The sequence below is a fragment of the Patagioenas fasciata genome, chromosome 2, assembly GCF_037038585.1.
Source record: "Patagioenas fasciata isolate bPatFas1 chromosome 2, bPatFas1.hap1, whole genome shotgun sequence".
Classification (NCBI taxonomy): Eukaryota; Metazoa; Chordata; class Aves; order Columbiformes; family Columbidae; genus Patagioenas; species Patagioenas fasciata.
Genome location: NC_092521.1, coordinates 23787468 through 23802263, shown reverse-complemented (window position 1 = coordinate 23802263; position 14796 = coordinate 23787468). Strand labels below are relative to the sequence as shown.

Sequence of the window (14796 nt, the reverse complement as noted above, 5' to 3'; positions counted from 1 at the left end):
AAATATTGCAAAAAACTTTGACAGTTGCAAATGGCCTCAGAGCAGACAAGTTTGTTTTTTCATCTCTGCATCTCCTAGAAAGAACATAGCAGACCCAGGAACAAGCAGCTGCTGAGGGGCTAACTCATACAACGCTTCTTGTGCTATGCTAAACCCCACTCCCAACTGTTTGTCAAGACAGCATTGGCTGAACTCTTGCTGGCAAAGGCAAAAAAAAGAAAGGAGGGGGAAAAAAGGCAAAATTGGTGGGTTGGTGCTGATTTCAGACGAGGAGGTCACTCCCAGGTTAGGTACCCAGCTGTGCCCTCCCTCCCCGCTCCAGAGGAAAGCAGCTCGGGGTTGGGTGGCACTGCCTGTTGAAAGGAAGCACTTCACAGCCTCTGTGAAACCATAATACACACAGAAAGCAGTCATTATAACCCAGAGACTCTCAAAGCACAGACACAGAAGTCAGAGCTCACCTTTGTTGACACTGAATATGTGTAGCAAGAGAAATCTTTGAGCTCTGCTCTATGGTCAGAGAGCTATCTATCTTCAGTCACAGAACTTTAATTTCTTTAAATCACTGCACGGTACGTGAAGGAACCCAGACTACAACAATAACTGCTGCTGGCTTTAATAGTTTAGAAGAAACTTAACTTACTTAGAATTTAAAAGTAAATTAATTCATATCAACTGGGGTAGAACTGCAAGGGGAGTCAGGCCTATTATCCTGCACACCTGGCAGTAGCAAGTTGCTTTGCCCAGCAGCTGTCAGTATGACTGAAGACCCCTGGCTAGTTAAACCTGCAGACATGCCTGAGAAAATGTTAGTCAGTACTTAATGGCATAGAGTGTTTATACTGTACACTGGGAAGATAAATGGGTATCATTTGCTATTGTTAAGCTTTGGTTTACATTTATAGAAGCAGGGATATTTTGATTACTAGATGGTTTCCCCTCCACCACTAAAGTCAAGTTATTTCTTTGCTTAAAGGAAGCACTGCCTGTACGGAAAGTTTAAAGAAAATCCCATGTTGCTCTGTAATAGTGTTCCAGATCAAATACGTTACTTACGTGCTTTCACCAGTTCAAATGTCGCTCGCGGATACCTATTAAGTGTTAAGTAGTTAATGAGCCATTTAAAATAATAAGAGTTACTCCAGACAGGACTTGAAGATCTGAAAATACAACACAGATGGCTTAATTTGTCCTGCTGCTCCCCAGAAGCCCTCCCTCCTTTCACACCATCAGCTCTGACTGCTCTCCCAGCACCCATGGCCAGCAGCTGCAGCCCCAGTGCCCGCCTCAGCAACAGGCCATGCGCAAAGGCTCTGCCCAATGGTGGCAGAAAAACAGAGCACCAGGACTGCACAGGATGTAACGGAGGTCAGAACTACGCTTAGCTGATTCCTTCCAGATGATATTAAAAAGGAGATAATACGTGTCTAGAAGCAGGATGCAAAGACTTTCATTACCCCAATATCCTAAAATAAGTATGTCTTTTTTGCCTGCTTTTACCCTCATTCCCCTTGCACATCCAATACACGTGATCGTACCTGCAGTTTAGAGTCACTGTCCAACTTGAGTTACACACCACGCACAGGGTGGGCATTTGCGTAGTTTATAAGTAAGCCTTGATGTAACAGTTTCCTGCTGTAAGGAAGTCAATACCATGATGGCAGCAGAAAAGGATGAAGAAGGTTGGTTCATTTCCAAATTTCTCTCCAAATTCTTTCAGCCCAAGGTCAGTTCACCTTCTGAAGCCAGAGGTAACACAGACCCTTCCAGAAATGCAGCCTCTCCCTTCCTGTAACAACTATCCTCTTGTGTATTCCCATCAGCAGCAAAGACAACTGAGCTGTAACTGCTTAGGGATACACTTTGTTATCAAATGCGGAATTTGGCCAAAACAAAGCTGCAAATAATTCCTGTGAGGAAAGAAAACTAGAGTTACTCATCTTGACCAATTCATGAAGACTTTCCACCGCTCTTACCAGCATCTGAGCATTTAAGCATTTCGACATTAAAGGAGACAACTGAGCGCCACTGACACGTATTTGATTTATTGAGTTACATCAGCGTGTGCCATGCACTGAAGTGTATTACACTTCACAATTCCGTGAACAAATACGGTTCGGTCATCGAGTCTCCTTAGACTGAAGGGCATCTGCAAGAGAAAAACAATTATTAAGTTATGCTGGACAAACTTCACGCTCTAAGTAAACATATTAGTATGCATGAATGCAAAGCTGCAGAGAGAAATGTTTATGTGGTGGTTTAGTCCAGAGGAATTCCCCCTGTTATTTCCTGATGGTTTAAGACTCACACACCCTTCATGTGGCAAACACAAGTGAAACATGGAACAAATCAAGAGCTGGGACAATACTGCACAGCATGTCAGATTCACTATACATGCTGCACTGATAACTGAATCAGTCTTGCTCAGGGCCTGAAAGAGAAAGGAATGCAGCTTTCAGATCAGAGCCAGAGAGGAAACAAGTGGTGTCAGCAACCTACCAAGGAAGGAAGAAAACCAAATTCAAATTGCTTCTCTTTACACTGAACAAAATCCAAGACCAGCTGTGCTCCATGACAAGAGTCATGCAAGTGGTTAGCACCAAACTCTTAGCTCGCCTCTTTGTTCTATCGATCACTGAGCACACTGTACAATACAGGTGGGACACTCCTCACATCTACACTTGCACTTGTTTCCATTAGCACTATCACCACACAAAGTCCGTGCCAAGTAAATGCAACAGTGTAAATTCACACAGAGGTACCAAGTTGCCCACATGGCCAGCAGGGATATGCTTGGTGTGGAGCGCCAGGCTAACAAACACCTCACCTCAGGGGTTCTCCCTGCCCACCCTACCCCTTCCTCAAGGAGGCACTTGGTGAGGTGAAACCACTGTTACTTACTGCCGCACACAGAATATATTCCAATAAATGGGATATGTAGAGCATGCACGACCACTGTACCCTTTAAAAAAGCATCAAATTCAACTTCCATCCAACTTCCACAGCTAAAACTACGGCAAATGAAAATGGTTTCCATCTGTTCTGTGTACTTATCCTTCTCAGTCTTATTAGAACATTTGAAACACCGGCATCGTTTTCCTCGTCTATTTATGTATTCATGTGCAGGCACAAACCAAACTTATTTCTACTATGAAAGAGTGAAAAATATCAGTTCTTATATAATTAGGCTAAGGAATAAGAAGCATCAGCATTCAAACAAAATCACACAAAGATTTGTCTTTCACATTTTCTTTTGAGCTGGTGTAATTAAGGAATGGAAGAAATGTTTAGGAAACATTTCATTTTAACAGGTGCACACAATGTGCAACTCTCTTTTTAAGCTGCAAATGGGAACACAAGCTAAGAGTGATGCTCTATTTGCACTGAAAAAAATGCTGCTCATGATTCCAATTAAATATTCAACATGCATCCTTGTTGAGAGTGTTTGTTTCAAATGATTTTACCACCAGATGGCCTTTCAGAATACTCTGATGAAGGCCACCTGACTGAAGAATGCAATTCCAGTGTCTAAGAAAGTTTATTAGTGCCTATATATTAGCAGTAGGAGTGCTCCAAAGGCAGAACCACCAAGATTAAAGCCAAGTAAATTTAGCATTTCATTACTTATCTTCATTGCAGTCACAGCTAAAGAGCAGAAGTTTCTCCCTCTCACAAAAATTTAAAAAAAAAAAAAGAGAAGGCAGGGGACTGCCACATTTTTTTTCTTTTTAAATCTGTTAGAAGAGCTGGAGCTCTGTTTTTGTCATGTAATTATGTGATGCAGAAACCAGGTAGTTGTAGATTGTCACACAACCAAATCTAGTATTAACAGTGTTAAGTACAAATGTTTTACTCAATCTTGCTGCTTTAAGCAAACAGGCTGAGAAAATCCAGCTGGCCAGGATAATTAGAGCCACAGATTATCACATAATGATCACAATATGAAAACATTCCAAAAGAATGAAAAAGCTATCATTCTGGATTAGTTTGAAGTCATTTTAAGAGAAGCAGAGAACTCAATGTAAGAAATTTGGATGAAGAAAGGGGGAGGAACTCTTTATTAAGTTGTCACATCATGAGCTTGTGCAGTTTAGTGAGTGTGCTTATTAATAACTATGGCAAGTTTGAAATCAAGACCCTTTCTTTCCTGGTACTATGACAACAAATAAGGGGGAACTAAGTTTGGCGGTTTTCAAACAAAAGGCAATGTTAAGTGCTAGGAAAATAGTAGTGTGAACAAAGTTCTATTCAAGCTTAATTCAGTATGGCAAAAATCTGAATATTAGTACACAGAGCCGTGTATGCCATTGCGATTTTACATGCATATTTTTACGTATGTATTTGAATATATTTCCCCTCATGACTAGTTATCTTCCCCTCTCACCAACTTCAAAAGACAAGAGGATCTGTGGAAGCTGCCTCTGTCTCTTACGTTAACACGCAGGAGAGTGAAACAGCCCCCTCCATGGTCTCATTCACCACACCACCACAAGCAGGTGATGAGTAGATACAGATGGACCAAACCTGAGCAGTTCAAGATGTGTCATCATCAACATAATAGTGATATCAGGCAAATCTCAAGGTCTTATACAAGAGCTTTGTCTCCTCTCCACAGCCACATGAGGAGGGAAAGGCATCACGCTGTGCGAGTCTCCTGTATCACACCAGTTAAACAAATTACCCAAAAGGTATTCTGGAGCTTTCTATTCTGCCCTTACTGCTCATATCCCTCTTCACATTTTTATCACCCAGAGGTCTCTCAAGTGCAATTTGTATCTTTTTTTCGCTGGGAGCACCTTTCTGTTTGATGAAAAACGAAGAACATCCAAATAAAAGCACAATTTTTCACTGGAACAATCTATAATGCAGAGTGGCTTATTACCTATAAATGCAGGTTACCATCATTTGGGTGGCGCAGACTCAAACACACCAGCTCTTCTCATAGCTTCAAAGTCCTTCATGGGATCATAGTTTTTATAGAACTCTGCATAAGCTCGTTTTCTGGGCTCAGCGACTCCAAACTGGAATGCAACACATGGAAAATTAAAGCTCACGAAGCTTTATGAACATTTTTTTTCTATTAGTGCTACGATTTGTATCAGTGGGTATCAGTCTAAAAAGCCTTTACCTCAAAGTAAAACATTACTTTGTTCACGTTCAAATCCACAGTTCAGGCTACCTGATCATTGGTTGGGAAAACAAATAGCTGAAGTGAAACCTCAAAAAGAAAGTAAGTCCATTACAAGACAGCACATTACAGTGCTCAGATCCAGAAACACTCCACCTCTATTGACATGCAAGGGTCCACTGTCCTCCCCTGCTCATAGTTTTATGTGGGAAACATGCCATTATGGCAAGTTTTGTGCCCATGTGCAGCTGCCAAACTGTAACTCCAGATAAACCAGCATCCTAAAACAACGTCTTACATTTGAACTACACTGTACGTCAACTACACAAGTTGGTAAAATTTTACAAGGCTGCCAAGCCAATCTTACAGCTCATCAACACAAAAAGACACAATCCTGACTCCTTGGATATTCATGCACCTGAAGCACAAGGATATGCTCAAAAAGACTCCAAAAATGTGAAGGAAAGTCCAAGGTGTTTGTCCAACAGTATCTAACACGTAATGAAGTCAGTCACTACTGAGATCCATGTTACTTGTTCTAAATATGGTCTGCTGCCTTACTAGGGTATTAATGTGAGGGTGCCGAACCTGGTATAAAACCACAGACTATTGAGAAAAAAAGTATTTCAAGTCTGACCAGAAACAAGCTTGCCTACCTCTTAACAGATGTGTGAAGTAGATGTTGAGCTTTAACTGTCCAAGCTTATTGTTTCTGACAGACATTTGTTGACCTCTGAGAAGTTTAAGTCAACTGTGATATTTTTGTGTTTAACAACCTGAAATTAACTTCATTTCTAGTCACCTTTATCAATAACTTCCCAAGTACTTAAACACTGCAAATAGTATTTGAATGAGTTCAATGGGTAAACCAAGACCCAGTTGTTCCACAGTAACTCAAATTGTGTTGCTTGCTCTATGTCTGAGGTCCAAGAATTATTTAGTAAAAGCACTCAAGAACAATTACCATTCTTATCTTTGTCAGAAATCTCTCAAGGACCACGAAAAACAAACTCCAACCTGTAAGTGTTTGGGTCTTTTTTTTGTTATTTTGGGGTGTTTGTTTTTTGGTTTTTTAATGTAATGCTCCATTTCCACATGCAACTTCAAAAGAAAAGACAAACGGACCATAACTAGCCTTCCCCACACTGATACCTTCCGTGTGATGGATGGTTTTTCCAAATTGCTTATGAGCAGGTTTTCTAAAATAAGACTTTGACAACTCTCTTGGGTCTCAGATACTGTGACAGAGAGACACAGACTATCCAGAGTTAAGGGGCAGCAATCATGCGAATGATCCAGAGTAGTCTCAGACTAGATTGTCGCGAGTTGTGTGATCTTGATCACACAGCTTAAAGCATCAGGTTATTCATATAATTTCTTCAAATGAAGATTAGGAAGATTTATTTATGTTCTGGAAATATGCTTACAAAAATACATTACTAAAGCTTTCTGATGAACAGCTCAAATAAATCTCAACAAAAAAATATTATGAATTCTTAAAACACTCTAATGAGTCCAGTTAATAACTGAATGACTACAGATCTCACCTTGTATAAAGCTGCACATCCCACAGACACAAAAAATGCCCCAAACAGGTGAAACTTCATCCGCCTGGCCAAAAGGCGGCGCATTTGTGGCTTAGGCAACAGTGCAGACGACATGGTGATTACGTTTCCTGAAAGAAGGAAGAAAAGAAAAAAAAAAAAAAAACAACAGAATTGTGGGACCAGAAGCTCTACTTAAATGATTTTCTGTAACTCTACTCTAGAAAGATTGTGTTAGAGAGTACAGAGGAAGGCAACGAAGCTGGTGAGGGGCCTGGAGCACAAGTCTGATAAGGAGCAGCTGAGTGATCTGGGGAGACCTTATCACTGTCTACAACTACCTGAAAAGAGGTTGTAGCATGGAGGGTGTTTGTCTCTTCTCCCAAGTAACAAGCTACAGGATGAGAGGAAATGGCCCCAGGTTGTGTCATGGGAGGTTTAGATTGGATATCAGGAAAATATTCTTCACAGAAAGGGTTGTCAGGCATTGGAACAGGCTGCCCAGGGAAGTGATGGAGTCTCCATCCCTGGAGGTGTTGAAAAGGCATTTAGACGAGGTTCTTAGGGACATGGTTTAGTTCTAGAGTTGGGTTAGGTTATGGTTGGACTCGATGATCCTGAGGGTCTCTTCCAACCGGAATAATTCTATGATTCTATAATCATCTTTGCAACATAACAAACAGTGCTCCTCCCTATTTAGAGTTTTCAATGAGAATGTTTAAGGGACAACATTCAAGGAAAACCTAGTTACGACATAAATCTAAGTAAGTTTACATACTCCTTACGTCCAGTACTCAAGAAATGGAAGAGTGACCTTCGCTGTTCATACTGAATCCTCCCCTCCCTGCACCATGTACCATTTCAGGCCTGTTGTCCTGGTTTTCACATTGGAAGTCATTCAGAACACTGATCACATTTTATTCATTTCTAAGCAAAAGGCACATGCCTCTTAAACTAGTTTGTGGTTTGGGGTTTTTTTAATAACTGCAAACCCTATTGCATTAAATGTGGTTTTTTTGTTTTGGTTTGGTTTTTTTGTTTTGTTTTTTTCTATTCGGTAAGGTTTTACTAAACACCTGCAAGGCCTGAAGTAGGCAGCTCTCTCCACAGCCAAGCCGAGGGTTCACCGAGCAGGGGAGGCTGGAGGCCGCGGTGCAGCCCCGGGCCGCCTGCGGGGCCGCTCAGCGGGGCACAGCCCGGGAGGCGGCGGCCCCGCTGTCCCCGGCGCTGCCGCAGCCACGCACAGCCTCCTCTCAGGAGGAACCGCGGCAAACAGGCCCCTCTCCGGCCGCGCCGCCGCAGCCGGGCTGAGACAGGTCCCGCACCGGCCCCCCTCACAGCCGGCGCTCCGGCCCCCGCCACCCTCCCGCAGCGCGGCCGCCGCAGGGCCCGTCCCGCCACCCTCAGGGACGCGCAGAGGTCACGCGCTGCGCGAAGCGCCGCGGGGCTGTGGGCGAGAGTGGCGAGCGGGCGCGGGGCGAGGGGCGGAGAGGGGACCCGGCGGCGGGAGGAGGGGGCGCGAGAGCGGCCTCACCTCAGCGCGGACCCTCCAACGTCCTTCCCCGCCGCCGGCCGGGCGCCCTCTGCGGCCCCGCTACCCCGCATGCGCTGGAGGCGGCGGCCTCGCTACGGCGAGCGGCTGAGCTCAAACCCGGCCATGCGCGCACTGCCGGGCCGGGGGAGGGGAGAGTCTGGCCCTGCGTGAGAGTCCTATGCTGGCAGGAGGGCGCCCGGCCTCGCCTTTGCTGAGCGGAGTCAAGGACGGGGGGCGTGTCACCCACCTGAACGGCGCCCAGAGCGGCAGTGAGGGCTCTTCCTTCGTCTCAGGCTTCCCGGGCACTAGAGCCCCTCGGCGAGCGCAGCGAGCACCGTGCGGGCCGGCGTGCCCGCCGCTCAGCCGCCTGGTCTCTCCCCACTGTGGCTGCACCGAGAGCCGGGGCGCTGCGCGGAGCGCCCTCAGCGAAGATGTCGGGCCGGGCCGGGCTGGTCCAGGCCGAGCCGCGGCCCTTGCAGAGCCCAGAGCCCTGGCAATGCTGAGTGCTCACCGCCCATCACCTCCCCCACAAACTGCTGCCCCTGCCCGACCCACACACCTCCGCGGTGCTTCCAGCTCTCAGGAGTGGCCATTAAACCCAAACGGCCGCAATACCAGAATACATTAAATAATTATCTGTATAGAGTTTGCTAAGAGTGATTGGCCAAGCCTAGAAACAAATTAAGCAATCTGTAATCCTTTCTATATATGCCTTGGCCAGTTATTGTACCTTTCTTGGAGATTAGGCACATACATGCATTACCCATGGTTTCCTCCTAATCACCACCTGCGTGTGGTATTGCTTTTATTCCTGGGGAGTCTCTCTGGGATTTACAGTAAACGCTATAAATTCCTGGCTTTGAAAACCTGAAGGCCCTCCTGTGCAGCGGGGTATTCATTCAAGCCTTGTACTCCCTTGCCAAAGCCAGCAGATCCTGACATCAAATGACAGAGAAGATGAGCCCTTAAACCTGAAGAGAAGTTGCTTTTCCCTTGATAGGATTTAAGAAGAGGAAAGTGTCAGCAGAACAGTGCAGAGAGAAATAATACAGCCATGGCTACAAGCTGGGAGAATGGTCTTTGTAGCAGGAGTCTGAATAGATGCAAGTTGGACAATGTTCCTCAAACCAAAGACAAGTTTGTTACAATAGCTGAGACTGAAATGAAGAATGTCTGTCCAAGAGCTTTTCCCTTGTGGATTAACACGAGAAGCCAAATGCTAATGATGTCATGCAGAAAGAATGACAAGATCTATCTATAACCTGATGGGGGGGTCTAAGGAAATAGCCGGGCCCACAAGGATGCTGCTGTTCCTGAGGTGAACTCGTGCAGTTAGTGGGTAAAACCGGGAAAGAAATGGCAGGGAGAGTTGTCTAGGGGATCTTAAAAGCTCCACTCAACTTGCCCTCGTATTACACAATGTCAGAAAACAAGGATACGAAATTAATTGGAATAAATGCATAGCAGGTTTTGTGGCTATTATAGTTGTAAATTATATATGAGGAATTTTCCTATAAACACCAGTCTTGGTGAGACAGAATATTTTGGTGGATGGACCTAGATCTGCAAATAAAAAAATCTTGATTGCTGTTTTCGATAGCTTACTTCATGGCTGGCCAGGTCATTAAATTCTTTTCTATGTGACCAGTTTCCCCATGTGCCTGAGATACTGCTGGCTAGGCATCTTTGTGTTATAGTTAAGATGCTAAATGAAGTGCTAATTGTTATTATTCTTTGACGTCATTACTGTGGAATATACAGCCAACTCCTTATTGTTCTGTATAAAGGGCGGTTTGGGACTGTGTAAATAAGGGATAAAAAAAGGATAGACGATACATTAGAGGAAGAGCCGTGGAAGGAGAGCAGAGATAATCAGCTTCATTAAGTCAGTGCACAGAGTTGCTTCCTATCACTCCAGTTTCTGGATGGATTATAAGGCTGAATGCAGTTTTGAACCCAAGTGGACCCCATGCATCCAAATGCAACAAAGCAAATAAACCTTCTGAAAACACCGAGACATACAATACAGAGACGACAGCAGTTATCTCCTTCCCAGCCCACCCAGTCCCTGTGGTTTCTGGCACCTGCTCCAGTTTTCTTTTGGATGTGAATATTAGGACTGTTTGCTCAAAAGGTGTCACAGTTACCAAACTAGAATCTGCAGTCCTCTTCCAAAATACTGTAGCACCAGCAAGAGTTGATTGCTCTTCACAGTGTCCTTGAAAGGGATCATCTTTCAAGCAGCAGAGGAAGGCATTAATGCTAAATCATTTCTGGCCTGTGCTTCGTTGAAATGTGCAATAAAATTTACCTCTAACTTTAGTGACATAAAATTCAGGCAGTGAATCCTTGTCTTTTCCACAAAGAGTGCCAGCTGTGCTACTTGGGACTGTACTTTCTGTGGTGTGGACTGGAGCCGACTAGGAACAGGACTGTGACAATCAAGTGATTTTGCATATGCCACAAAAAGTCTTCAGATAATCATAATCTGGATCAAATTAGAACCAAAAATCTACTGGAAAAAGATCACATGGGACATCAGCAATCCCCAGCTGCATTCCTAAATACTTTATTATAAAATCTACCTCTCTATCACAAAAGAAACAAAAATTAAACAGTGCTTTGTGCCACATACAAAAATGCATACATTTGTGCTCCTTCTCCCGTTTCTGTGCCAGAAATTAACTAATCAAATACTCTCTTACCAGAGCAGTGTTGACATCAATCAATGGTGCTGTGGAACAAACAAAGATATTGTGGCACCAGAAGTTATTTAACAGAATTGGAATGGCAGCTGTACAAAAAATGAGAGTGAATCAATGATTCCTAAATGGAAAAAGTCAAAATTAGTAGGGGGAAGAAAAATATTTTTGTACTTCCAAAAGGGCATTTTAAACAAAGGAGGGGAAAAAAAAAAAAAAAGGCAAAAGTTCAAATCAGAATAAATGGAGCGGACAGGGATTTCACAAGCCTTTGTTGATTTTATGCACGCATCTGAAATAGGAAAACCTCAAAAAAGGCAACATCTTAAGTTTTGTACAACTTGTAAAGAGACACATTTTGGTATTTTTATACATATCAAATATTGGTATAATTTCATGAATGATTCCGTGTTTGGTACCACCATGAGTTTTATTAGTAAAAAAAGACACTCAACTATTTCCCAAGTTCCCAGCTTGTGGTAAAGACATGGCTAATGTGTGTATTCAGGCCAGAAAACTAGAAAAGACACCAGGTTCCACAGCTGAGACATTAACATTCATGTGACACTTTTTTCCCCACTTTCTTTTCTGGAGTATGATTCTGTATTAATTTTTCTCACTCTGAAGTCCTATAGGTTCAGAGGGCCTATCTCAAACAAATACAGTACTAATTTTAGCAACAGGAAAACCTTGTTCAGATAAACTGGATTTTTAAACAAGTAATGTTCTATATGTCTGTCATTCTGACTTAAAGTTTAACTTAGACAAGTCTAACTTCATCATTCCTTGCCAGAAACATTCTACATTTCCATCTGATTTCTTAGAAAAAGAAAAAAAAAACACCCACAGAAACACCTCCCTCCAGTCCCTGTTCCTTGCTCAAAGCCCTTTAAATGATTCCAGGATTCTTCTGTCTTTTGTATTTTTAAATGTTATGTAGCTTGTTTGCAATGGAAATAAAGTCAGCAAAGACAATGTTTTTATACTGCTTCTTTACTCCTCTGTATTTACGCTGAGGTGCTTTACTCTGAGAAAGTTTATTCATTCCTCATCCTTGTTTTTCTCCAGGAACCTGTGGAGTTAAACCACCTTTACAGACAAATACTCCAACCTACAGTTTAACCAGTTAACACATAAAACTGTTACATGTAATTCAGTCTCTGCAGTCTCTGCAATCCCATCTCAGCAACTGACAGCCCAACAGGTGGAGGCCACAAGCGTTCTGGCCTGGGTTCAGCTCCACAAAGTGTCCAGCGTGAGAGCAGCGTGGGAGCAGAGTTCTGCCTTTTGGAAAGGCAGGCAAGGACCACACCATACCGTGAGGACAAAAGGCCAAGCTCTTCACGTTCCTTTTCAAAGCACAGCTTGGTTGATGTGCTGTGACATGCTTTAGCTTCACGCAAGGCAAAATTTTCTAGCTGCAAACATCATGTACCATATGGAAACTGTCATATGGCAGACAACATCTGTGGGACCTGCCCAGCAGTCCTGGTGAGTCTGTCCACACAAGCACCTGCTACATTTACCATTGCTTGTCTCCATGACAGTGGATGCATCACACTAAGTCTGAACAGGAGATTCAGGGGTACCCTTCAGCAGTCCAAAGCCATTGAAACAAGCATTATTCTTCTTACCTTAATGGCGTTTAGACCAGGCCTTTTCTTAGCTTTTGTTTTTCCTAGATGTGACCAGTGATCATCTGACCTCCAGGAAAGCAGAAAGTGGCCAACTGCTACTGTTCATACAGCTATAATGTCATTCAAGGAATTAATTCTCACAGAAAATGACAGACCTACTTACCTGTGGGTGTAAAACAGTGGCTGTGAAGTGGGGAAGCCTCCTTCAAATAGGAGGCACCACATTTGGCCCCATCCTTGCTCTGGGCAGCTCTTGGCTCCGTGTGCTTCTCTGAGAGGAGTGAGCTGCAGAGGGAGGGGGTTTGCTCAGCTTGGAGACTGCACCCCGAGAGAGTGACACCTAAACATCTGCAGCTGTAGGATTTAGCCTAGAGACATCTATGCCCTTTATTCTATGTACCGAGTACAATGCAGAGCTCATTCCAACAAAAAGACTGGCCCGGGTTGTGTGTAAAATGCCACTTTTGCATTTGTTTCCTGTGGCAAGTTTTTAGACGTTTTCCCATAGGTCTCTAAACCCCTCATTTTAGTCTGTTTTAGTTCATGTTGAGGTGATGACATGGTAAGTGTTACGAGATGTTGGCAAGTTTTCCTTTCTGGGTCTGAAATGACAGTCTAGAAGGAGTGTGGGGTATCTCTTTCACATTTGTTGTGACTTGTATCATACTGCAGTCACGTCAACCAATTTGTGTCCATTTACAAAGAGAGTTCATGAACACAAAAACAAAAATAAAATAACAAGTACCCCAGAGATTATGTATTTCTTGACCTTTTTCTGACCTGGTGAACAAATTGTGAGCCTGAAATCTTGTCCATTGTTTCAAATTACATCACCTGGTCTAATAAAAGATATTCCCTCTTCCTAAAAAAATGTCATTGCTTTTGTTTATTTTGGTGTTGGAAGAACCTATCGACTTAGGGTGGCTATGTCATGTAAAGTCTCCATAGCTTTTACTTCATATTTGATGGTACTGCAAATATAGTACATTTTCTTTACAATCATAACTTTGGCAACACTTGAAGCCCCAGCAGTCAGGGAGACTCTGACTTCAGTGGAGCTAAAAGGTGAGGTGCAGTCAGACATGTGAGGCTTCCAGAAAGTAGTAAAATCATCTGTGCATGTTGTTTTAACAAACTTGTTATGGGCATGAACCTTTAAAAATATGTATACTTAAACCAGCCTGTTTTAACTTTACCGTTTTGTTTGAAATAATCTAATTAGGAAATTGTGGGTCTCAGGTTTCTACTGCACTGAAATTTTTAAGCTTCATGATTAACAAAACTGGCAATAGATAACAGCATAAGCAACCTTAGTTAAATATATTTTGATTAAATGAGTTCAGGATACATTTTCCTAAGACAAATTTGGCCATGTTCAATACGGCTTGACATGTAAACGTCTGGAAAAACTGCAGCATTTTTCCAAGCAGGAGGCATGAGATTACTATAATCCATAGCCTCCACCACAGTATTAATTAGCATGGCTCACTAACCAGGGACGTAATATTTGTAAATGAAACTCTAGAAGGGCATCAGTAAGGAACAGGATGTTGAAGCCAAATGGAAAACATGAACCAATAAAAAGGCTGAACTAGCTAGAAGTGCAAGCTCAGCCTTTGAAGTTAGTTCAAGTACTGCATGCTTTAATTTTGGTGTAATCTTATGATGGAGGTACAAACAAGAACTCAGAAACAGATTTTGTAACATTTGGCCCAACTGTAGATGAATCAGTTTGTTGATGGTTACCAACAATTGCACAGCCAGAGAAGCTGTGGTCTTTGTTAAATTAGATTGAATAATTGGCTTCAGTGGGAGTTTCGGGTGCAGAGCAAATGAAGTGTCACGGCCCTCGACTGTCGTAAGATTCTTTAGCGGAGGCTGAGCTTTTGCATTCAGAGCAACCTCAATATGGATTCAGAGAAAATAAGTCCCTCCAGAGTTCATCTACGCATTCCCTGCCCCAGTATGAGTCTGAAAATACGTAGTGATTCCTGGCAGATGTGTGTATCTTATCTGTTTTTAGAACCCCTCTGATGACAATAAGGATACCAAAAGCTCTCTGGGCAGGTTATTTCCAATGCTTAACTATTGTCTCAGAATGCAATCTGTGATTAGTACTGCATTACCTTGGCAAGCCCAACTAAGCCTATGTATTTCTGTGTTTTGATTTTGTTTTGCTTTGGGTTTTTTTGAAATACTTTCATGTGCAGCTGCAGTGACAAAGCCGTGCTGTGCTGGTGTTTCACTCAAA

At 43.0% G+C, this 14796-nt stretch overlaps 1 protein-coding gene across 1 annotated transcript; it reads right to left on the bottom strand.

Annotated features, from left to right (window-relative positions):
- Positions 1 to 2024: 2024 nt before the first annotated feature.
- On the bottom strand, positions 2025 to 8362 carry COX6C (cytochrome c oxidase subunit 6C). The gene is made up of 4 exons (XM_065832696.2): positions 8207 to 8362; positions 6676 to 6803; positions 4883 to 5021; positions 2025 to 2149 (listed from the first exon to the last, which is right to left on the bottom strand). Exons 2-3 carry the CDS (start codon positions 6787 to 6789, stop codon positions 4902 to 4904), a joined length of 234 nt encoding a protein of 77 aa, XP_065688768.1. The 5' UTR covers positions 6790 to 6803; positions 8207 to 8362; the 3' UTR covers positions 2025 to 2149; positions 4883 to 4901.
- Between the last annotated feature and the right edge of the window lie 6434 nt (positions 8363 to 14796).